The sequence below is a fragment of the Megascapheus bottae genome, chromosome 1 (genome assembly GCF_031878675.1).
Source record: "Megascapheus bottae isolate mThoBot1 chromosome 1, mThoBot2.hap1, whole genome shotgun sequence".
NCBI lineage: Eukaryota > Metazoa > Chordata > Mammalia > Rodentia > Geomyidae > Megascapheus > Megascapheus bottae.
In genome coordinates this window covers 58,901,113-58,925,984 of record NC_143509.1, presented here as the reverse complement: position 1 = coordinate 58,925,984, position 24,872 = coordinate 58,901,113, and the positions used below count along the sequence as shown (strand labels likewise).

Sequence of the window (24,872 nt, the reverse complement as noted above, 5' to 3'; positions counted from 1 at the left end):
GGATGGAGAGGGGGCAGGAGAGAACCCTTGGGATAGGCTCAGTATCAAGCCTTGCCTTAGGTCTGAAAGTTAACCAGACCATCTGAAGAGTGGTTCTGTGGCTCCAGAGAAGCCCTGGTCTGGTCCGTGCTTGGCTTGCTTACTCACAGCTAGTGCTTTGCCAATTGAGCCACACTACCAGGCCAGCATTTTGCTGGTCAACTACACACTTTGTTGACTAGACTTGGCTTTCCAATTTCAGCCTCCTGAAGGGTTACAGGCCTGAGCTACAGATGGCCAACTATCTCTGCTTTCATTTTCTAGATGTTGATGCTGGGACACCCTGCAGCTGGTTTTACTGGTATGGCCAAGTTCCGAGTGGATCAGCAAGCTGCCTCAAGGGTGCTTCCTGCCAGGACCGGGCAGCGGGCAGTTCCATATTGGGACTGAGTGCGGAGCCTAAGGCAACATGTGAATGAAGTTAAGTTAAATACAGCAGCAGAGTATTTAAAAGTGCATTAAAAGGTTTACTTGATGTAAAAAAAAAAGTAAATATTACTAAAAATAATAGGTGACATGTCTTAGTTACATTCTAAGTGTCAATTACTACCCTAGGGGCTTTGTAGTCATTATTTCATTTCATCTCCACATTATTCTATAAGATAGACATCATTATTCCATTTTACACACAATAAAACCAAGCTATGGGTAAAATCAGATCATTATCATTCAGCTAGATACTAACTCCAGTGTTAATGATTATGTATAAATGCAGCCACTGTTTTGCTGTGCAGAAACAAAAAGTAAGTATGAATCCACTGAGGAAAAATGCAAAAGCTACTTCTTAGCTAGGAAGCCTAAGCTCGATGAAGGTATAAAGTAATGGGACTGAGGGTCATATAAAGCTGCCTGGATCTGAACAGGTTTTTGTTTTGTTTTGTTTTTTTGGTGTAGGCACTGCTGGAAGGATGTAAGGTCTGGGAAGCCTGCAGAATGCCGCACTTGTAGAAACTGATGAAAATCTGCTTTGTTCTCATAACTCCACATTGCTCCCAAGGCTCATTGACCACCCTCCCCCTTTTCCCCCACTCCCCACACCCCTCCCAGTTCTCTGGAAAACTTCACCCCTGACCTTAACTGAAAGCACAGGACTGTTGGTGTCAGGATACTCCTACCCTGAAACTCTGAACAGGATAGTTTGCAGAATACAGACAGTTTGTATAATAAATCAGTCCAACAGGACAGGACAAAGAAATTCCAGAGAAGATCTCACCCTTGAATGTGTAAACCCTCTACATACCCAGGTCCTTGTTTTTCCCACCCTGCCTGGTGTTTTTTAGAATCCCCCTACAGCCATGATCAAAGCCTGTTCTAGTCTGTTGAGATCCCTGCCTTCTTTCTCTCCTTTCATTTGCTTGATCTTAACAGAAACAGCCTATCTTTTTTCTTGGTCTGTCATGAGTCTTGAACTCTGGGCCTAGACACCGTCCCTGAGCTTCTGTACTCCTGGCAAGTGGCTTTGAGTCACAGCTCCACTTCCAGTTTTTAAGTGGTTAATTGGAAATAAAGAGTCTTGGCTGCCTGGGCTGGCTTTGAACTATGATCCTCAGATCTCAGCCTCCTGAGTAGCTAGGATTACAGGTGTCAGCCACCAGCTCTTGGCCTCAGCTTTCTATCTTGGTACATAGTATTCCTCACTCTTTGTGGTTCTTCCATTCCTTCCTAGCAAGATAGCTTCTGGAGTGTCTTCCTCTGCCTTAGAGCGGAAGTCAAATATAGGTTAAGCTTCAAGCCCAATGGAACTAATTGGAGTCTCATGTCTAAGTGGCCTTATTTGGAGGAGTGCCTTGACCTGAGTGTAATGATTTTATTGTTATGTTAAAATTTTCAGTTATTTTACTGAGAGCTCACAAAATTAAAAAAATAGTGGCAGTATCTATAAGTATTTGTTTTCTCTACCCATTAAAGAATTAAAAGGCAAGACTGGGCGCTGGTGGCTCATGCCTGTAATCCTAACTACTCAGAAGGCTGAGATCTGAGGATCTTGGTTCAAAGCCAGCCCAGGCACAAAAGTCCGTGAGACTCTTATCTCCAACTAACCACCAGAAAACCAAAGTGTGGCTGTGGCTGAATAGCTCAGGGACAATGCCCAGGCCCAGAATTCAAGATCCACAACCAACTGAAAAAAAGAAAAAGAAAGAAAGAAAGAAATTAAAAGGCAGGAAAGTATTTGAGATAAACTGTAAGTGTATTTTAAAGTAAAGTAGTAAAGAGACTCTCCAGAGAAGGCCTCTAAGAGGAGACAAACAGAGTCTTCTTAGAGGGTGATTGTTACAGTATAGACTCCACCTGTATCTCATTCCCTAGCCTTTGTGCTGATTCTTTTGTGGCTTATGCATGTGCCACCCTGGCCCTTTTTATGGGCTGAGTGGACACCCAGGGCATTATGGAAGAAAGGAACGTTTGAGTAGGAACTCACAGCATTGTGGGAAGAAGAAACAATTGATCAGGAGACTGAGGCTATATGGGAATAAGAAGTGTAAGGATGGGCCACGTGTTATGCCCATCACTTGTCATTGTTGTTGTTGTTGCTGTTGTGGAGCTTGAACTCAAGGCCTGGGTACTGTCCCTGAGCTCTTGATCTATGTAAGAGCTCCCCTTTCTTTCCCTCAATAGAGGCTGTAGGAATTAAAAAGAAAAGGAAAAAAAAATCCCTCAATGGTTTGTTAGTGCATATACTTTATGCTTATTTTTCAATTGTGTATTCAGCCTTTAGAAGTGATTAGAAGAGCTGATAATGTCTGGAGACCCCAAACCAGAAGCTTCCTCACAGGCAAGGTGAGGAATCCAGAGCAAAGCTGCTTGGACACCATTTCCCAGCAGGCCTCCCTTCTTGTGGTCTACCCAGTTCTGAGTATCAACCAAGAGAAGTGTACCCTCACACCAATTTTATCTTCACCTGTGATGTACTGAGGTTAAGACCTGATTATATTTCATGTGCTGAGGGGTAGGTGAGAGAGAGAGAGGGAGGAGCATCCTAATAAAGAGTTGACCACTACTCAGCTTGAGCCTGCAGATAAATGGGCAAGGCACCAATGGGACATACAAACTGTATTTATTAATAATGGGGTGGAGGAAGAGATCTCATTTGCTGTTTCCTATATGCTTCCTGTGTACCATTACATGTATCTGGTACATCTCTCCATTACTTTTACACTTATAAAATGTGTCTTGTAATGTACATGTTAAAGATCATCATAGAAAATTCAGAGCCAGGTAATAAAAACACTAAAATCACACACATGATCTCAACTATCCAGGATAACCACTATTGAATTCGATTTTTTTAGACTTAGACCCCAGGCCTAAATTCCATGTCAGGCCCCTATCTTGGCTCCTGTCTGCCAAATAAAGAGACATGGTGTAGGGCCAAGAAAGCAGATTGATTTCATGGTAGCCCATAGGAAAACAGTACTTCAGTCATCTTCAGCCATTTTCAGCTATCTTCAGGGGTACCAACTTTTGTCTTACGTTAAATAGGAAGCATTAGTAGAATAGGTAATAGAAAGGCATACATAGTTACAACAGTCCCAAGTCACAGGAAGATTCAGAGATGGCCAGAGATGGCCAGACCTGGTCTGATAGTCCATTGTCTTATGATTGCTTAGGTAGAGTCCCAGAGAAATTGTTATCACTTTGCCACTTGAGGAGAACAGGAACAAATCAGTCACCCACCTGGCAGATAGGCTGTGTTGAGCTGTTCTCTAGGGAAGTTTCATCTTTGGCCACAAGGTGACAAGATGGCACTGTCTGTTTGAGGGACAGTTTGCCTCTTTTGTCACGAGATAGTAAAACTTGTCCTTATTGGAGGCGATTGCAAAATGACTGTGGAAGAAAATGGCTCAGATCAAACAGCACAGATGTAAAGTAGAAGGATAGGCTGGTGCCCACGTTTTAGATAATTCATGGACCTGAAAAGGTGACTTTTCAGTTGCCTCCTGCACTGTCAACATTTTTGTGTATTTTCTGCCTTTTCTATAGGCACACATTTTCTCTCACAAAGTTAAAATCATATGTCTATGTATATTAAGTTTCATGACTTGATTTCCCATCAAGAATTGTATAGTGAATATTTTCCCCATGTTAATTTCAAAAGTATAGTTGTTTTTAAATGGGTGCACAATGTTTCTGCAACTTTGGACATTATAATGTTGTCTTATAGTCTTCTACCATATCTTGTAAAACTAACAAATGTGACTGTAGAAACATTGTCATCTAGAGCTTTGTAGAGCCTTTGTGGCAACAGCATGGTAATCACAGTATTCCCTTGGAGGACTGCCACACAACTGTCCCTTGGAAGACATACTGACTCCACCTCACTTGCTTGTCACCTGGCTGATCAGAAACACCAGCTGTGAAGCAGGTAAGTTTTTTTCCATCACTGTGCTTTGCATCTGGGGGAAATGGTTACCCATGATTGTGAATTGAAGAGTCAAATGATGGGGGTTTTATGGAAATGTGGAAATGTCTACCATGATGCCTGGCCCTGTATGTCACATCACTGAGTACCGCTACTTCATAGACTTCTTAATATTCACCTGCAAACCAGAGAAAACATTCAGGTCATAAGCCCTAGAAACAATCTGGATACATGGCTGGAAGTTTCTAGTTTAGTATATTTATACTCATCTTTAGTACTCTATGAATTCCATTCTTGATTTTGGGGTTTTGCTGTTATTTCTCTTTTTTTCTATTGTATGGTAAACATTTGTGGGATTCTTACAGAAGATTGAATTCAATTTACTTCATTCAATAAATACTTATTGAACCTACAATATATGGAACACTAAGTTAGATACATGAATATCACACTCCCTTTAGGGAGTGATATGATATATATATATATATATATATAAACTGTATGAAAAAGTAGGCCAGGTTATAATAATATTTAATGATTAAGAAATGCTCATGAAAAATTGCACTGAACACTGAACAATATATATAAATTGAGTTTTCTTAAAAAGTATAGTAACATTTTAACTGCTTATATTTATTTGTAGCTGTATCTTATATATTTTAGTACACCTGTCACGGAGAGATATTTTCTGAACTAATAGAGGATGTCCATCAATAGTCATACCCCTAATTAGAGTATGTAGACTTAGCAATTAATTTTTCCATTTTTCCTGCTGACCCTGTTCACTAGCTGGCAAGAGCTCCTTTATCCTCTGTTTTTCAGAGACAGCTGTCTTTGTTAATATTCAACCTACAGTGCACAGACTTTCCAAGGCCTAACAGGAAAGAAATGAACCGTAATAGCCCACAAGCCATAGCCTCATTGACTCATGAACCTCCTGTTTTCTTGGTAGATGCATAAGGAGGTGGGATTATCCAAACAGTGTGGGTAATTGGCAGAACCCAGCTAGGGCAGAGCTTTGGACAGGGTTTAGGGCAGAGAATGAACAGGGCTCAGCTAAACTAAATGGTAGGCAGAAGTTTTGGTGCTGTATGGCCTGGATGACTTCTACTTTCTCTGTCTTGGTTGGCTCACCTACAAAGTGGAAGTCATAATAGCACCTATTTCCTAAACTTCTTTTGGAGATTCAATTTGGCTGTTGTGAGCATTTGACATTTAGTTGGTATTCTTATGATATATCACAGGTAGACCTGGACAATCGTACTCAGTTTTCCCCCACTTCATTAAATAACAGAAAGAGAGGGGACAAGAAAAACAAGGTAAGGAAATGATCATCTTATCTTTCTTTGAAATTGTGAGGGATAAAGGAACATGGAAAAAAATCATTGTGGTAGCGGTGTATTTATGCAGCAAGTGTGTCCGAGACGAAGAAGGAAGTTTAACTGGATTTGGGATTGGAGAGGGCTTTGAGAGGGTTGCTTGAGCAGAGCTTTGAATGGATGAGGAGGGGCCAGATGAGATGAGTGGGATGCCAGGTAGAAAATGTGTGACCAGTGTCTTGACGTTGGGGTGTCCTGGTGGAACTTACAATATCGGGGAGTAAGGAGAATAGAGGCCAGGGAGGGAGTCTGGATTCAACTTGTGAGCATCAGTGGCTCTGTTTGCACTCCTCGAGGGGCTGATTGTTCCCAAAACTTGTGGCTTTTTTCTATGTATGTGGTACTGAGGAATGGAACCTGGGTCTTCACGCGTGCCAGGCAAGCACTCTACTGCTAGGCCAAACTGTGGGCCAATATGATCTCTTCTTTTTTTTTTCTTTTTTTTGCCAGTCTTGGGCTTGGGCTCAGGGCCTGAGCACTGTCCTTGGACTTTCTCAAGGCTAGAGCTCTACCACTTGAGCCTCAGCACCACTTCCAGCTTTTTTCTATGTATGTGGTACTGAGGAATGGAACCTGGGTCTTCGTGCATGCTAGGCAAGCACTCTACCACTAGGTCAAACTCCCAGCCCCCCAATATGATCTCTTGATCACCGTTTTTTTCCTCCACTTGGAAACATCTCTCCACAACTCCCCAAGTCCACCTGTGTATCTCCAAGTCACATCTTCTCCAATGTGCCCCAGCCCCATTCAGAGAGTTCCGCCAGAATGACTTGGGATGCTGTCACAGGTCCTTCTAATATCTTTTTTTTTTTTTTTGGTGGGTCATGGGGATTGAACTCAGCCTTGGCGCTGAGCTCTTCAGCTCAAGGCTACCACCCTACCCTTGAGCCACGCCCCATTTCCTGTTTTCTAGAGGTTAACTGGAGATAAGAGTCTCCGGTCCTTTTGTGCCGGGCTTGCTTTGAACCTTGATCCTCAGATCTCAGCCTCCTGAGTAGCTAGGGTTACAGGTGTGAGCCACCTCGCCCAGGTTTTCTTCAAATATCTTGATGGCTGTTCTTGATGATCTACATCCCAATGACTCATCTAGAGAGCCTGGTGGAGGTCTGATAGGCATTGAGTTCTTAGGTCCTGTAACACATAAACCAAATTGCACAGGGTCAACCAGAGTAGCTTGACTCAGATGGCAGGTTCTTCCACATGGAATACTGAGAGCCTCTGCCTCAGTTGGGCCTGGAGTTTAGAAGTGGTGTATTGCACAGTCTCTTCTTCCCAGTAGCAGGTGACTCTGGTTAGGCCGACCCAGACTGTTTTTTTTTCATATATTTTTTATTGTAATTAATAGAAGGGTTACATGATATTTGCCAGATAGATGGTGCATTAATTCCCATACATTGATACCCTTTCACATGTCTTGGTCCCCATTTCCCTCCCCCCCACCTTCACCTCTCATGTTGTTTTCCCCCGTTCCCTATCCAATTTCAAATAACCAAATACAAAGATATCCGATATATCAGAAAACAAAGTGAGATACTGTAACAATATGAGATAACCAAGGGACAGCAAAAGAGATGAGAGATAACATAGTACCTTAACAACAACAATCATTCATTATATGGCTTATGTTTCTATATCCTAGAGATCCTTTCAATTAGCTTCATACTATATGGCCTTATGTATCAAGGTTTTGCTCTATTGCAAATCTCTGCTAGGAGAGCCCAAGGTTTCTACTGATTATGACAAATGAGGGAAACCATTGAGCCTAAGTTCCTTTGAGTCTGGCTTACTTCACTTAATATGATCTTTTCTAAATCTTTCCATTTCCTAACAAATGGGGCAATGTCATTCTTTCTGACAGCAGCATAGAATTCCATTGTGTACAAATACCACATCTTGTTGATCCACTCATCAATTGAGGGACATCTAGGTTGGTTCCATATCTTTGCTATGGTAAACAGTGCTGCAATGAACATTGTTATGCTGGTGGATTTAGCATGTCTTTGTTTCTGGATGATCGACCCAGACTGTTTTCTACTCCAAGTAAACTTTCTGCTTTTTCTTTTCTTTTTCTCATAGAATGTCTTCCTTTTTTATGTTTGCCAACCTACTTCTACTTCTTCATGGTGCAGGTGAGTCATTTTTCAAAACTATATTTCTGAAACAGTTTGGAGACTCATGAAAACAGTGATTTGGAGGGAGATGAGGGTAGGGAGAGAGAGAGAGAAAGAGAGAGAGAGAGAGAGAGAGAGAGAGAGAGAGAGAGAGAGAGAGAGAGAGAGAGAGAGAGAGAGAGAGAACCAAGCAAGCAAGCAAAGAAGCAAATGACCCAATCTGCTCGTCACATGCTTTTTTTTTCATTTGTTACATGTAAATAATAAATAATTGCTATACTTGCTTTACTGAAAATGGTGAAAACAGATGGGAAAAATATACCAGACATATTGTAGAGCATTATTGTTTATTCCATTTTTAATGACAAAAGTCTCTCTCCCCAGTGTGGTTTGTTCATATGGGGCCATCTGCATGACTAGCCTTATTCACATCTATTGCTGAAATCACCCAACTCAAAGAAAAAAAATTTTGTAGGTTCCCTCCTGGTGAGTTCAAGTGACTGACAAATGCCAATTTACAATGTAGTATCCAGAATGTCTGAATATGTTTTAAGATGTAGAGTCAGGAAATTTTGTGTATAAAAATTTATACACAAAATTACTGTGCATCCAAACCTTTGTTACTTGGTGTACATATGTGTGTAGGAGGAGTTGGGGCTCAATAAAAGCAATATGAGTTCAACATCACACATTGTGAGGATATGTCCAACCAAATGCATGAGAGGAATAGTATATGTGCAGTGAGACCTTTTATAGACATGTAAGTCTCATGCAAGGCACTCCAGCAGGTATGTTAGACTCCTATAGTATCTTTGTACTGTTTTCAAAGCCTTTCCTACATTGTTATTAATATTTTTTTTGCTAAACTTTTGTCCAGACTCCTGGACCTTTGGAAGCAAAAGATGCAGCAGCCTAGGAATAACACAGATAGAAAAAGACCGAGGAATAATAGATTCCAATAAGATCGTTCATACACATACCAGTTAGAAGCTGGCTTAAACATTATCAGCTACATCCTAGGTACACAACATGTCATGATTCATTGGCCAGTGACTTCATATTTCTGAGTCTGAGTGCCTTTCCCCTGGGACCAGAAAGGGTATAGCTGTAGCAAAGCCTCTTGGGGGAGAACCCGAGAAGCTAGTATCAAAAGTCCCTCAGGAATAAACCACATATTCTTGTGAGAGAGACAGGTGGAGGCAGCTCACTAAACTGGCCATCCATCTGCTCTCCTCCTTCTGTCCCTCTGGAAGATGACTGAACACTATCTTGGGAAAAATAGTCCCCAAGATCATCACCATCCTCAGGCAGGTGTTATTATTATAATAATTATAGACAAGGAAACTGTAACTCAGATTAAGTTAGATGACTGATACCAAATAATTAGGAAGGGGTTACTTAGAATTAGAACTTCGATTTATAATTCTAATGGCCAAGAATATATATATATATATATATATATTTAAATCCCACTACTTTTATATTATAAACATAATAGAAAATTGACCATTTGAGCAAGAAAATGCTTGTTTTTTGCTTTATTTTTGTTTTGTTTTTGGTCAGTCATGGGGCTTGAACTTAGGGCCTGGGAGCTGTCCCTGAGCTTTTTTTGCTCAAGGCTAGTATTCTACCACTTTGAGCCACAGTATCACTTCTGGTTTTCTGGTGGTTAATTGGAGTCTCATGAACTTCCTTTCCAGGGCTGGCTTTGAACCATGATACTCAGACCTCAGCCCCCTGAGTAGCTAGGGTTGCAGATGTGATCCACTGGTGCCTGACTAAAATGCTTGTCTTGTAAATTTGGAAATCCATCTTTCTAAAGTTGTTTTTTTCTACCTCTACCTTCCATCTGTCTTTCTTTGTAGTCATTCATTTCATCAGTCATTGATTTGCCCAGAGTGCCATAATTAGGAGATGAAAGAGCAGATTGTAGATGAGGGGTTTTGCAGCCAGACATCTGGGCTTCCAGCATCATCTACTACACACAATTTATTTCACTTCCTAGCTTGTTTTTTTCAGCATTATTTGGAGATAGTAATAGGACCTACTTTGATGTGGTGTGCAGATTAAATGAATTAAGGCCAAAAAAAATCCCCTCTTAGAATATATTTATAGGGAACCACTACTTTCATACTAGTGCCATTATTCATTCGTTTTAAATTAGTCTTATAGGTTCAAGAGTTTGGAGCTGAGTGTCTGTTGGCTCACACCTTTTATCCCAGCTACTTGGGAGACTGAGATTGGGAGGATTACAGTTTCAGGCAGGTTCAGGAAGAAACGTTTGAGAGAGGCTTTCTGAGCAATAGCTGGGTACAATAACTCACACTTGTCATCCCAGCTGCAGTGGGAAGCAAAAGGAGGATCTGAGGCTGGGTGTAGTGGCTCACGCCTGTAATCCTAGCTATTCAGGAAGCTAAGATCTGAGGATCAAGGTTCAAAGCCAGCCCAGGCACAAAAGGACCTGAGACTCTTATCTCCAATTAATCTCTAGAAAACAGGAAGTGGGGTTTGGCTCAAGGATAGAGTGGTAGACTTGCGCTGAAGAGCTCAGGGACAGCGTCCAGGCCCTTCGGTAGGGTGGTAGCCTTGAACTGAATAGCTCAAGCCAGACCAAGTTCAAGCCCCGTAACCCACCCCCCTCCCCCCCCCCAAAAAATATCTGAGTCCAGGTACAGTGCAGGAAGTGAGACCCTATCTCAAAAAATAACCAGCTCTACAAATGGGTGGAGTTATGACACAGCAGTGCGACAACTGCCGAGCAAGTATGAGAGCTTAAAGTTAAACTAACTCCCGGACCGTCAAGGGAAAAAAAAGTAGTTGGGTAACTGTGATCGTATAGGCCATTTTAAAATTGTAAAAGAACTTATTTCTGGGCCGGGAGTTTGGCCTAGTGGTTAAAGTGCCTGCCTAGCATGCATGAAGACCGGGGTTTGATTCCTCGGTACCACATACATAGAAAAAAGCCGGAAGTGGTGCTGAGGCTCAAGTGCTAGAGCTCTAGCCTTGAGAAAGTCCAAGGACAGTGCTCAGGCCCTGAGCTCAAGCCCAGGACTGGCAAAAAAAAAAAAAAGAACTTATTTCTTTCTCTGTCTCTCTCTGTCTTTTTGCTAGTTTTGGGCCTTGAACTCAGGGCATGGGCACTCTTTTTGGACACATTTTTTTTTTCTCAAAGCTAGCGTTCTACCTCTTGAGCCATAGCACTACTTCTGGCTTTTTCTGTGTATGTGGTACCAACGAACTGAACCCAGGGCTTCCTGCATGTGAGGCAAGTTCTTTACCAGTAAGCTAGCTCCCAGACAAGAGCTTGTTTCTTTCTGTAGTGCTACTTATATCTTAATTTGTAACTTTAAGAGACTTTGTGTCCTGGGAATCAGACATGTTTTTTGCTAGCACTGACATTTGACAATAACTTTGATTCAGTAGCCTCAATGAGAAATGGAAAATGGTTGTTCTAAGTGAAGGAGGAAGGAAATGGAAGTCTCACTGATGATCTCTTGGCCACCAAGGGCAACCTCTGGGGTGGGTTCTGGGGCAAATAGTTTGAAAATATTGAATCAGGTGATGTCTAAACTTTCCCTAGTTCTAACATCCCAAGATTCTATTCATGCTATAATCTATAAGTTGTATATAGTGAAGATTTATGTTCTCTTCCTCTAAATCTCTCAGGCTCTGTTGGCTGTAACTGTGCCCAAGACTAACAGATATTTGAGTCAGGTAAAATAAATTCATATACTGGACATCTGTGTCTGCCTGCCTGAATAACCACAAGTGCAGAGTGAAAGCCACAGGGACCACATTCCTTTGCTGTCAAGAATTTGGGAGTGACCCTTGCTCTGCTAGTCAGATACACTTGCGCAAGGATTCACTGCCTACAGACTGACGTGGGAGAAAGGTTATAGTGCATGAGGCAGGCCTTTTTCTTTTGCCAGTGTGAACCTGGCAGGTGCAATTTGGCTTTGGAGCCAATCCCAGCGATGACGCTGTCTTGATTTACCAGCTTCCAGGTACAGGCACAGCAAATCTGCATGCGTTGCTCATTATGAGCCAAACACTCATTTCAAGTCTTATCCTCTGAGCCACTTTTGAGGGCATTGCTCAGCTTTCCAGTGGTTTTGTAAAAGTCTGATTCACTAGATGATATCCCTTACTATTTGAGATCGGCAGAGAAGTTTCTTTGATCTGTTATTAAACTTCCTAGATGCAATGGTCTTTCCTGATTTGAGTTTTCCCTAATTTCATTTTTTTTATCTTTGACTTTTTCAGTGTCGATAGAAGAATTGCGGGCTGTCCCATTCACCGATGTAACTCTCTCCTGCCATTTCTCCTTTGTGGAGGGTACAGAAAATCTGGAGTTTTCTTGGGAAAGAGAAGACATCAAAGAGGAATACTTGGTGGACAATGATGATGACTATTACCGCTTTTTCAGGTATTATGACTTCTTCGACCTTTTCACAAAGTTGGTTTACTACTTTCGTGACAACACAGAGCAGCTAGAAGATCAAAACTCCTTGTATGAGGGACGAGTGTCGGTGGACAGGGATGAAATTTCCGAAGGGACTCTGTCTCTTCTGCTAAGAAATGTGGATTTCCTGGATGAAGCGATCTACAAGTGCTCAGCCATTACACCAGATGGAAGAGGAGAGAGTACAATTAAGCTAATAGTAGAAGGTAAAGGAATTTACTAGATGAACTTGAGTATGAACTCTGTCTCTATTCATGTGGATAAGCTATAACAGCTAGGGGTTGGTTTATCTGAACTAAAAATATCTGAGCAAAAGATGCAATGCCTGTCCAGATGTACATCCATCAATATCCTTCATTTGCCAAGTACCTGTGGCTCATGCCTGTAATCCTAACTACTCAGGAGGCTGAGATCTGAGGACTGCAGTTTAAAGCCAGCCCAGGCAGACAAATCTATGAAACCCTATCTCCAATTAACCATCAAAAAGGCAGAAGAGGAACTGTATGGCTCAAGTGGTAGAGTGCCAGCCTTGAGTGAAAAAGCTAAGAGATAGCATCCAGGCCCTGAGTTCAAGCCTCTGGACTGGCACACAAACAAGCAACCACAACATATTTTCTTCATTAAAACAGAAAAACAAAGCAGTAGCATAAATCGCAAACTCCCCAAACCCCCAAGTTTATATATCCTAGTAGTCTTACATAAAGACTCTGAAATCTGACATGTGCTTTTTCATTTTCATTCTTTTCTTTATTGACAGTACTGGGGTTTTTTGAACTGAGGCCTCCTGTTTCCTTAGGTTACTTGCTTGATGCTCTACCTCTTAAGCCATGCTTCCAGCCCACTTTTTTTTTGTCATGGGGCTTAAATTCAGGGACTGGGAACTGTCTTCGAGCTCTTTTGCTCCATGCTAGCCTTCTACTGCTTTGAGCTACAGCTCCACTTTTGAGTGGTTAATTAAAGAGTCTTGTGGGCACAACTCTGCCCTGGCTGGCTTCAAACCATGATCCTTCGATCTCAGCCCTCTGAGTAGCTAGGATTCCAGGTGTGAGTCACTAGCACCCAGCTTCCAGCCCACTTTTTTTTGGGGGGGGGCTGGTTATTTGGATGTGTAATCTCACAGATTTGTCTCTTTCCAGGCTGGCATTCAGGAGCTAGGATTCCAGGCATGAGCAGCCTGCCACATACCTTAGCTTATGAGGACAGCCCTGCACTGGGAATCAGGAGACTCAAGACCTAATTCTGGAAACATTAAAGCAATGCATTTAGCTTTCTTGAAATTTGCCCTTTTTTCACTGGTTAATATATTCATATGTAGGTTAGACAGGATCATTGCATCTAGGCAGTGCCCTAAGGGTCCCAGAATTGCATGGAGGGGAGTCTTTTTCCCACTGGAGACCCCATGAGGACTTGGGGCTCTGCCTGCATGGGGGAATTCTTCCAGGATAAGAGCTGGGAGAGATGGCAAAGGGTTGATGAGAATCATTCCTTATCTTCCATGAGTCTCAGCAGCATAGCTGATATCAATGGAGAGCCTGGGATGAAGAACAAGGTAAGGATAGGAATGGTAGTAAGATCTGGACCATAAGAGCATGTGCGTTCACCATTCTTTATACTCTGCTTGTGCCAAAAGTTTAGCTAGGCAATCTCAAAATGTATTGCTTCCATAAAGGCTAAGGTAAAAACAGAGGGCAAAATTCTTCCTAACTTGAGCCTTCTGTGGCTGAAATTTAAAAGAAGAATAGTAACTAATTGTTTTGTTATTTCAACCAGACTTTGAGATGCCCCAGGTGCAGTTTGACCGGATTGATGATGAGGATGTGGCTACGTGCATCTCCAAGGGCTGGTACTTCACACCCAACGTGACCTGGATGGATCGGAAAGAGAGGGACCTGAGTAACCACAGTACTGTGGAGGTCCTGGAAGAGCAGATGAATGGCTTGTTCAGGGTGTTCTCTGTCCTCAAATACCCTGTCAAGTTAAATGAGATATATGTCTGCCGCATAGCAGAAGCAGATGAGAACCACCTACCTTTTAGAGTCGTCCGGAAGTTCCCAAGTAAGTGAAAATCTGAGAGGAAGGTGCAGGGATTGGGGGTTGGGAGAGCAGACTGCATTTCATGGTAAAGAGCATTATTCATTAATATTCACTGGATGTGAACTGCATCAGGCACTTCTGAGCACTTTAGGGATTTAAAGAAGCACAGGGACATAAGCTTGGAGCCTGGGGCCAGAGAAGAAGATGAGGTAGAGTCTTCCAGGTTTGAAAGAAAGACCATACATCAGGATTAACTGCTCTTACTACGATAGATATGGCTGTCGCCATTGATAAGGCTTCTATTCCTCTGCTAACAACATTGGCTTTGTGTTATGACAGCCTGAGAAATCATACTAGCCATTGAGCTGCCTGTTATTTTACATATATCACTTTAAGTCCTTACCTAAACTCAGGAAGGTAGTTGTGAGAATGCTGCTGCTGCTGCTGCTGCTGTTAGTGATGATTTTTGGTGCCAGTCCTGGGCCTTGAACGCAAGGTCCGAGCAATGTCCTTTAGCTTTTGTGCTCAAGGCTCACATTCTACTACCTGAGCCACAGCTTTACTTGTGGCTTATTTTTGTGAATTGGAGACCACAATTTCATGGACAAAGCTTCCTGGACTTGCTTCAAACTGTGATTTTCAGATCTCAGCCTTCTGAGTAGTTAGGGTTACAGGTGTGAACCACTGGCACCCAGCTTTCTTCTTGCACTATTGCTTAGCTTTTTCCACTCAAGGATGGCTCTCTATCACTTGATCCACACCTTTACTTCCAGTACTTGGCTGGTTAATTGAAGGTAGAAGGCTCACAGACTTTTCTGCCTGGGCTATCTTCAAACTTCAGTTCTCAGATCTCAGACTCCAGAGTAGCTAGGATTAAGGGCTTAAGCTACTGGTGCCTGGTGATAATTGCTCTGAGTATCCCCCTTGTACATGAGGAAATGAAGAAGTGAAAGCATTTTACTAACAATGTTGCTATTAAGCACAAAATTTGAATTTCAGATAATCCACAAATAATGTCATATGCAAAATAATTGTTATCTCTCAGAGATTCAAATTTAACTAGGTGTCCTATAGTTTATTTGGAAATTCTAAAGAGACAGCAAAATACTTAGTCAGTTGTGATGGCGCTTACCTGTCATCCCAGCAATGGAGAAGCTGAGGAGGAGGATATAAGGCAGCCTGGCCTCCATGGTGAGGGTGGGAGTGGGGTTGAAGCTTAATAGATATGGAATATCCAGACCCCTGTGAAAGAAGAGAAAGATGCTAAAGAACCCTCTCCTGGCTTAGGATGCTGGCATTGTGTAAGGATCTCCATACACCATTGCCAAACCAGAAATATTGGCACCACCTGGGAGTTTTTGTTGGAGGGATGCATTTCCCATGGCCTTTTGAATACGAAACTCTGCAGTAGGCCTAGCAATTTGTGCTGTAACAAAGCCTCTAGGTGATTCTGAGAACCACTGCTACAGAACATGGAGCCTGAGGGGAATGAAGACACCTGAGGCATCTCTGTCTTATCCCTGCCTTTGGACATAGGGCACCATCCCCTCACAACCCTGTCTAGCAGGTGAAGAAGGAAGAGGGCACGCCTGGCCCCTTCCCTCAGTTCAGGAAAACAAACACTAACCAGACAGACTCACACATTTAAAATCCCCACTGGAGCTGGCCTTTCCTTCAAAGGAAAGAAAAGAGAGCCTTACTTATTCCCCAGACTTTTAAGGCTCTCTCACATATTCAGGAGCAGTTAGAAGTCTCTGAACATAGTGGGCCTCTGATTCTTTTCTGAGGACTTCAAGATACATTATTAATGAGTTGACTTCAAAGAAATCCTGGTTTTTAGCCCCTTAATTTTCATTACCCTAGGAAAGGATCCTAGAAATACCTAAAAGAATCCTGTATTTTACTTTCCCTCACCTTTCTTCATGTATTTATTTATATGAAGCTTTGAGGTCGGGAATCTGCATTTCTTTTTCTTTTTCTTTTTTTCCCCAGCTTTGTAGCTGTTGTTTCAGAGTACAAGGCCACTGCTCATTGCTCTGGCTTGCTGACTCCTGTGGTTTCTAGACTTCGTGTTTATTCTTTTTTTTTTTTCCCACTGCCATACCTTTGAACAGGCTCTGTTTCTTTTCAAATACGTTTTCTTTTTCTGCTTCGTGGATTTCTGCTCATCCTTTAAGACTTGGCTCAGACTTGAAGCCCTTCTTAACTCTCTTGTTCTTTCTTTTTTTTCCCTTGTCTTCTTATTCTCATTTTTATTTGTTCAATATTTCATTCTTTCAGGCATCAAATATTTATTAGGTTCCAGATGTTCTTTTAGGTTCTGGTGATACAGTAGGGACAAAACAAGCACCTGCCATTGTGAAGCTTACATGCTGACAGCAGGAACAAATAGATTGTAAATAAATAAAGCATTAGAATATATAGTATGTCACCATATAAATAAAATAGAAAAATAGAAAAAATCCATGCCAAGTCTTAAAGGATGAGCAGAAATCTACGAAGCAGAAAAAGAAAAGATATTTGAAAAGAAACAGAGCCTGTTCAAAGGTACAGCAGTGGGAAAAAAAGAATAAACACGAAGTCTAGAAACCACAGGAGTCAGCAAGCCAGAGCAATGAGCAGTGGCCATGTACTCCGAAACAATAGCTACAAAGCTGGGAAAACAAGAAAAAGAAAAAAATAGAAAAAATCAAGCCAGTCGTTACTTTGGGGGTATAGGAAAGGTACATGGGAGATTACTACAGTGTTGACATGTTTATTCTGTTTCTTGTCCTGAATGCTGGTTATGTGATTGTATTCAGTTTGGGGAAAATAACTGAGTGCTGGTGGCTCAAGTCTATAATACTAGTTACTCAGGAGGCTGAAATCTGAGGATTACTATTTGAAACTAGTTGTGGCAGGAAAACCTTTGAGACTCTTAAACACCAAACCAAAGCAAACAACAAAAAACAGAAGTGAATCTGTGGCTCAAGTGGTAGAGAGCCAGCCCTGAGCACAAAAGTTCAGCATCCAGGCTCTAAGTTCAAACCACGACTGGTGCGCATACACACACACACACACACACACACACACACACACACAAATACACACATACATATACATGCACACATACATACACATGCACACATACACACATGCACACACATACACAAACATAACACACTCACACACACACACACACACACATTGGGCTAGACACTTATACACCCTTGTTGTATGGAATTATATTTCAATATAAAGTAAAACATTTATGTATAATATCAGATTGATAACTAGTCCTCTACAGAAAAATAAAGCAAAGAAGGTGTCTGAGAATAGGGGAGAGGAAAAGTTGGAATTTTAAATAAATGTCCATAGAAAGTCTCACTGGGAGGTAAAACTTTAACAAGGACATGAAGGAGGAAGGGAGCCAAGCCTAGAAGTGGTCAAGGTTTGAAGAATAGCAAGAAAGCCAGAGGTTGGAATGGAGGGGTTCATGAAGAGGGCAGGGGTTAGGATCAGAAGGGTAACAGGAGGTCAGATTGAGTTGTTCCTTACAACGTGGTTCAAAGCATTTGGGCTCTTGCTCAGACTGATTATTCGTCTTATCACAAGACTGAATCGTACTTGCAAGGACAAAGTTCTCCTCTGTCTTTCCTGGCTCCTAATAAACAGCAGGTCCCACAATAGACATTAGTTTGTAATTTATCTCATTTTCACAGTCCTAGAGATGCAGCTTAATTTAGAAGCTCCAAATGAAAGTGCTCAACCTCAAGCCAGACACTGGTGACTCATACCTGTAATCCTAGTGAGTTAGAGATTAAGATCTAAGGATTGTGGTTCGAAGCCAGCCTGGGCAGGAAAAGTTGATGAGACTCTTATCTCTAATTAACCTCCCCCCCCCAAAAAAAAGCCAGAAATGGAGCTGTGGATCAAATGGTAGAGTACCAACTTGGAGTGAAAAAGAGAATAGTGCCCAGGCCCTGAGTTCAAGTGTGTGTACCAGAAAAAAAGCATGCCTCTTTTGATCTTTTCCATGAAGAACTTGAGGGGCATCCTCATTCCTTTCATCCCATCGGCCTCCCAAGCTAGCAAGGACTTTGGACTTTCCTTGGCTGGGAATAATCTTCCTGTACATACTGGTGTGGTTTGCTGACTTAATGATATCAGCTCCTCTCTGGGTTGGCCCTAAGAACAGAAGCCTCTATTTCTGTTTCCTTTTCTTTCTGAAAGTTGATAGGGAAAATCAAGGCATCCCCCTCCCTTCTCTTTTGTCTTCTTTTCAGATAGTTCTCCGAACAATACTTGTTGAATGAATGAATACACTCATGAATGTATACATTAAAATCTCTTCTTACAATTGGAGAGTTGTAATGATCTAGTTCCCCGTAAGAGAATACAGTACTTTTCTTTTTTTTTTGCGAGTCCTGGGGATAGAACTCAGGGCCCGAGCACTGTCCTTGGGCTTTCTGAAGGCTCGTATTCTACCACTTGAACCATAGCACCATTTCCAGCTTTGTTCTGTGTATGTGGTACAGAGGAATCGAACCCAGGGCCTTGTGTCTACTAGGCAAACACTCTACCCTGGAGCAGGCCACGCTCCTGGCCCCTGAGAATGATGTAGTTCTAAAGGGTTCTTAAAGCCCCCTAAGCAGGCTGCCACTCTTGGAGGAACAAAACTGCAATGGTCACCACTGTTCTTCATTGTGTAGCTTTAAGAAAATCTTTGAGGGGCCGGGAATTTGACCTAGTAGTTAAAGTGCTTGCCTAGCATGCACGAAGACCCGGGTTCGATTCCTAGGTACCACATATATAGAAAAAGCCAGAAGTGGTGCTGAGGCTCAAGTGGTAGAGTTCTAGCCTTGAGAAAGTCCAAGGACAGTGCTCAGGCCCTGAGCTCAAGCCTAGGACTGGCAAAAAAAAAAAAAAAAAAAAAAAAAGAAAATCTTTGAGGCTGAGTGCAGGGTTGCCTCTAACACAAAATCTTTACCTTTCATATTTTCTTGCTTCCTCCCCTCCCCTTTTTTCTCCCCAGAGAGAAGGTATCCTGGATCCTATGACTTCTATTAAGAGCCATTCCTTACATCTACTCAAGGACCTGCTTTGCCCTTTTGCAGTGGAGCCCTGCTTTCTCCTTTGAATGGTGATCTTTTCATTCTAGGCATCATCAGCAGAAAAAGAAACTGAGAAAGAAGGAAAGAAAGAAAGGAAGGAAGGAAGGAAGGAAGAAAGAAAGAAAGAAAGAAAGAAAGAGAAAGAGAAAGGAAGAGAGAGGATACAAAGAAGGAAAGAAGGAAGGAAGGGAAAGGAAGAGAGAATGGAAGGAAGGAAGAAAGCAAAGAAGAGAAAGGAAGAGAGGAAGGAAGGAAGGAAGGGAGAAAGGGAGGGAGGGAGAAGGGAAGAAAGAAAGGAGGGAGAAAGGGATGGAAGGAGGAAGAGCAAGCAGGCCTAGTGTGTCATTACCTGTTAACCCAAATGGAGGAATGCCCATAATATGCCCCTCTCAGGTCTGGATGATGAAGTCTTATGTTCTTATTTGTATTATTGAATGGATTTACTTTTATTTGATCTCATGCTTTTCATATGTCAAATTCTGAGTAAAATTCAAAACTCTGAAGTGTAAAATGAAAGTTTAGACACCAGATAAGACTTCTTGGAGTCTATTTCACTGATTATGCTTCAGTGATGGATGACTGGTTGAGGAGTTCAGAACTAAAGAAGTTTACAGTTTCTCAAAGCCAGATGTGTGTGTGTGTGTGTGTGTGTGTGTGTGTTTCTCATTATCTCTCACCTTATGAATCTTTCTTACCTTTATGCTTTTTGTTAATAGGGTCTCCTCTGCTGTCCTAACACCCCAACTAATAGTATTAGAAGGTAGGGCCTTAGGGAGGTAATTAGGACTTTAGCTCTTAGACATGAAAGGGATTAGTACAAACATAAAAGACATTCAAAAGAAGTACTTTGTGCCTCCCACAATGTAAGGACACAAGCAGAAGGTGCCATCTAAGAAGCAGAAAGGGTACTTTTGCACATCAGTCCCTTTTTGTTGTGTATAGCCATCTAGATGCTGATGTTTTCATATAGCGGCACAAATGGATGAAGATGCCTTTCTTTGTTCTTTTTTGGGTGTCTGAGGTACTAATATCTTTTTGGGTGGTTGGGCTTACCAAGCTTAAAACACCCCCTTCCCCAGGCTGCCACAGAAAAGAGGCACAACAGGGAGAGTTGTGCCATTTTACAGATTTGATGTCACATTCTTTTTTCTCTTTTTGGTACTGCTCCTAGAGTTTGAACTCTGGGCTTGAATGCTGCCCCTGAGTTTTTGTGCTCAAGGCTAGCACTCTACCACTTGAGCTTCAGATTTATTAATGCCTTTTTTTGGGGGGGGGCTAATTGGAGGTAAGAGTCTTATGGACTTTCCTGATTTATTATATGGTCCCTCAATGTACTGTCAGTCACAAAAACAACAGTGCTCTCATTTAGGTCATGTAAGAAGATACTGAAATATGAAATTAAAAAATGACTGGCATTTATGAAAGACAAAGAATTCATAAGTGGCGTTTTGGCTCAAGTGTTAGAGCACTAGACTTGAGCTGAAGAGCTCAGTGACAGTGCCCAGGCTGAGGTTAAGTCCCCCTCCCCCCCAAATAAAATTGAGAGAAAACCAAAAAATTTATAACCATAATAAAGATAATTGACTACCAAACTTACTTACTTACTTACTTTCTTTCTCTTCTCTTCTCTTCTCTTTCCTTTCCTTCTTCCTCTCTTGGTTTTATTTTCTTGGCAATATGTTCTTACAAGCCTTCATCATTGCCACGTTTCGTATCAAGTTATGCATTCCAGGAATAACTACCAGGGAACATCACATTTCCTTTTCCTTCTAGCCTGTTATTTTTTTTAAAGCAGAGTTGTGATCTGTGTCTCCATATGTGAATGCTGGTTCCTTGTCATTTTTGACTTCTCATTAAGACCTATTGTCATTTCTTTTTTTTTATCCTAGTGTCATTTCTTATTTGATTTAAATTTCTAAGAAGGAAAGAAATACAGAACATATATTGTTCACAGGTGAGGCCTGGAAGATCCAAACAAATGGAGGACTTCATTCCAGGGGTCCAGAACATCTACTTACATCTATTTACTTTCATATGCTATCTTTTTCTGTCCTTATTTTAGAAATAATCCAAGGACTGATGACTTAGGTACTCTTATGCAAAAGCTCATCAAGGGAATTTATATTTACTATGCACCTCATAATAATAAAACTTGATATCAAACATACCTTTAGTATTATGTTTCATTTAGACTGTTCTAACTCATCATCTATAACTACTGTTTTTTTGTTTTTGTCAGTATGAGGCTTGAACTCTGGGCCTGGGTGCTGTCCCTGAGCTCATCAATTCAAGGCTATTGCTCTACCTCTTGAGCCACAGAGCCAGTTCCATTTTTCTGGTGGTTAATTGGAGATCAGAGTCTCAGTCTTGGCTGGGAGTTTGGCCTAGTGGTTAAAGTGCTTGCCTAGCATGCACGAAGACACGGGTTTGATTCCTCGGTACCACATACATAGAAAAAAGCCGGAAGTGGTGCTGAGGCTCAAGTGGTAGAGCTCTAGCCTTGAGAAAGTCCAAGGACAGTGCTCAGGCCCTGAGCTCAAGCCCAAGACTGGCAAAAAAAAAAAAAGTCTCAATCTTTCCTGCCTGGGCATTTATAATCATTTTAAAGAAAAGGATTCATTCTACCAAACAAGTAACTTTTCCCTCCCAGCTTAGTTCTAAGATTTCTTTAGGAAAAACTCTTCAACCACTTTAAGATTTACATATACACTGTGACAATAGGAAAAATGTTCCCAATGACTGCTGGAAGGCTGACAGAAGCCAGCAAGATTTAAAAGTGGTTATGGAGAAGGTTTCCATCAAACTGTGTGTAAAATTCCCTTCTGAGGTTGAAAATTTAAGAGTCACAATGTCATGAGATGAGTAATCAGCAACAATATTCTGTCTAAGCAAATTGCCTGTTAAGATTTGGAACAATTACCCAAATCCAAACAAGATGAATCAAGACTTCTATGTATATGACTGAAATTAAAAAGTTTAAGTCACCGGGTACAGGTGGCTCAGGCCTATAATCCTAGCTACTCGGGAGGCTGAGATCTGAGGATTTTGTTTGAAGCAAATCCTTCCAGAGAAGTTTGTGAGATGCTTATCTCTGATTAACCAACCACCCAATCCAGGAAGTGAAGCTATGGTTCAAATGGTAGAGCAGTACCAAAAAAGTTAGCAAAGAAGTTCAGAGACAGGGGCCGGGAATTTGGCCTAGTGGTAGAGTGCTTGCCTAGCATACACGAAGACCCAGGTTCAATTCCTCAGTACCACATATGTAGCAAAAAGCCAGAAATGGTGCTGTGGCTCAAGTGATAGAGCCCCAGCCATGAGAAAAAAAATCCAGGGACAGTGCTCAGGCCCTGAGCCCAAGCCCAGAACTGGCAAAAAAAAAAACAAAACAAAAAACAAAACGGAAGTTCAGAGACAGCACCCAGCCTTCCCTTCAAGCTCCAGGATCACACACACACACACACACACACACACACACACACACACACACACACACACACACACAGAATTTAAGCCCTATTTATCATCTACATTGGAAGACAGAATTAGTTGAAATGAGGCACCATCTTTGTGAAAACAGAAAATTAGAAAGCAAACATTCTTTATGTCATCAAGACAGAGCAGAACATGGTCTTTAAAAAATAGTATTTTTATTATCTTTAAGTAGTTGTACGAAGACAGAACACAGTCTTAAGCAACCAATATTCAGTCTGCTTGGAAATGTTTATCCTACAGATACACATATCAAGGAAAAGTCAGTAAGGTTATCTGATTCAATTTTGTTATTTGAACTTAAAGACTTTACACTTTCTAGACTGCTGTACCAGTGGTACCAGTTGTGTCATGCCTGTAGCCCTGTTTTCCACTGGTTCTTTCCACCATATTCCCTTCTGTGGAGATGGAATCTCTTAGACCTTTTTTTTTTTTTTTTGCCTGTACTGCTAGAATCTCAGTTATATGGTTAGAATTACAAATAAAAGACTGGTACCTGGCTTATCCAATATATTTCTGGCAGAGTTCATGTTCCCTAACTTTCCAAGTTTATTTGGTTTCTCATCATTGGGTAGACAGCATCATTGGGTGCCAATCTGGTCTCATAATTCTATGAGAATTTTTAGTAGTCATTTTAGCTTCACCTCTTCCCAACAGATCTCACAACTCATAGCTTGAAAACCCAATACCCAATGCAACCAAAAGTCTTAAGATGATCAGGTTGTAAGAGCCACCCGGTCAGGAATGAGACTAGCGCTCTCATTAAAGAGGTCCAATGGAGCATGTTCATCACTTTTGCCAATTGAAGATATAGTTAAGAAGGATGCCATCTTTGAAGCAGAGAGCAGGCCCTCATCAGACACCAAATCTACTGGTGCCTTGGTCTTAAGATTTCCTGGCCTCTAAACCATGAGTGGTAAGTTGTTTATAAATAACCCAGTCTAAGTTATTTCATTTTTGCAACCTGCATGGACCAAGACACTCAGACTTCTCATCTCTGCCTGTCCAGACCCGCCATTTATGATCCTTTAAAAGAAACCTATCCAAATACTTTCCTTTTTAGTCCCAGGGTGTGTGTGTATGTGTGTGTACGCTGGTCCTGGGGTTTGAGCTAAGAGCCTGTGCACTGTTCTAAATGTTTTTTTGCATAAGGCTAGTGTTCTACTACTTGAGCCACAGCTCCACTTTCAGCTTTTTCATGGTTAAGTGGAGGTAAGTCTCAAGTCTCATGTGTTCCTATTTGGGATGGCTTTGAACTATGATCCTTAGATCTCAGCCTTCTAATTAGTTGGGATTACAGGCATGAGCCACCAGCACCAAGCTCCAAGAGTTCTCTAGGAGAAACTCTTAGGCCATTTTAAGGCTCCTGAAACATTTTTATGATGTAAATTGTTAAATGTGGTGTTCACAATTTTAGCTGGCTTTTACTGGGGGAGGGAGGAAAACAATAAAACAGTGATTTCCTTTTCTTTATTTATCAATAGTAACAAAAAATCAGGAATTACAAAACAAGTTAAATGCAATGTGGTAGCATACTAAATACAACTACATGTTCACAAACACACAAGCGATAGAAACCTGTTCAAATTGTTTCCTGAAGTTTGCCTATTTAAATCATAGGTGTAAAGGGTTCACGTGGGCTTACAGGTAGAAGAGCCCTGCTTTCCAAACACAGTGATGGAATCTATAGTATAGTCATGGCTTGTAGAAAGGTTCCCATGGACACTGGATCTTAACAGATACTGTAGTGTTTATAAAACAACACACAGAGAAAGCCCAGCAAGCTTGCAGTCTAAGCCTTACGTGTTCTTAGACAGCTGAAGGAAGCGAACCTGTTTTAATCCTGCTTGCTGGCTTCATGCAAAGCTCATGCAATATTCTTCAAACTAGGCTATTTAGCAGCTT

General features: G+C 41.5%; 1 protein-coding gene and 1 long non-coding RNA gene across 3 annotated transcripts; one reads left to right on the top strand and one right to left on the bottom strand.

Moving 5' to 3' along the window:
• The first annotated feature begins 1,961 nt into the window (after positions 1 to 1,961).
• LOC150069275 (V-set domain-containing T-cell activation inhibitor 1-like) lies at positions 1,962 to 20,359 on the top strand. Of its 2 annotated transcripts, XM_090345631.1 has the most exons (8): positions 1,962 to 2,817; positions 4,259 to 4,402; positions 5,644 to 5,718; positions 7,855 to 7,907; positions 12,153 to 12,315; positions 12,466 to 12,557; positions 14,122 to 14,406; positions 19,400 to 20,359. In XM_090345631.1, exons 4-8 carry the CDS (start codon positions 7,856 to 7,858, stop codon positions 19,432 to 19,434), a joined length of 627 nt encoding a protein of 208 aa, XP_090201757.1. In that variant the 5' UTR covers positions 1,962 to 2,817; positions 4,259 to 4,402; positions 5,644 to 5,718; position 7,855; the 3' UTR covers positions 19,435 to 20,359. The 2 variants fall into 2 exon arrangements, with proteins under 2 accessions (XP_090201757.1, XP_090201748.1); XM_090345622.1 differs by having other exon boundaries at positions 12,153 to 12,557.
• On the bottom strand, positions 12,988 to 16,807 carry LOC150069276 (uncharacterized). Its single transcript, XR_016537772.1, has 3 exons — positions 16,490 to 16,807; positions 15,518 to 15,627; positions 12,988 to 14,215 (listed from the first exon to the last, which is right to left on the bottom strand). It is a non-coding gene; the product is annotated as an uncharacterized LOC150069276 (long non-coding RNA).
• Positions 20,360 to 24,872: the final 4,513 nt, after the last annotated feature.

Bases quoted from the DNA above. Each gene is read 5' to 3' on its own strand.
- LOC150069275 (XM_090345622.1), top strand. From the start codon at position 7,856: ATGTCTTCCTTTTTTATGTTTGCCAACCTACTTCTACTTCTTCATGGT. The intron at 7,908-12,152 runs GTGAGTCATTTT...TGACTTTTTCAG, and splicing joins TCTACTTCTTCATGGTGCAG to TGTCGATAGAAGAATTGCGG. The intron at 12,558-14,121 runs GTAAAGGAATTT...TATTTCAACCAG, and splicing joins AATTAAGCTAATAGTAGAAG to ACTTTGAGATGCCCCAGGTG.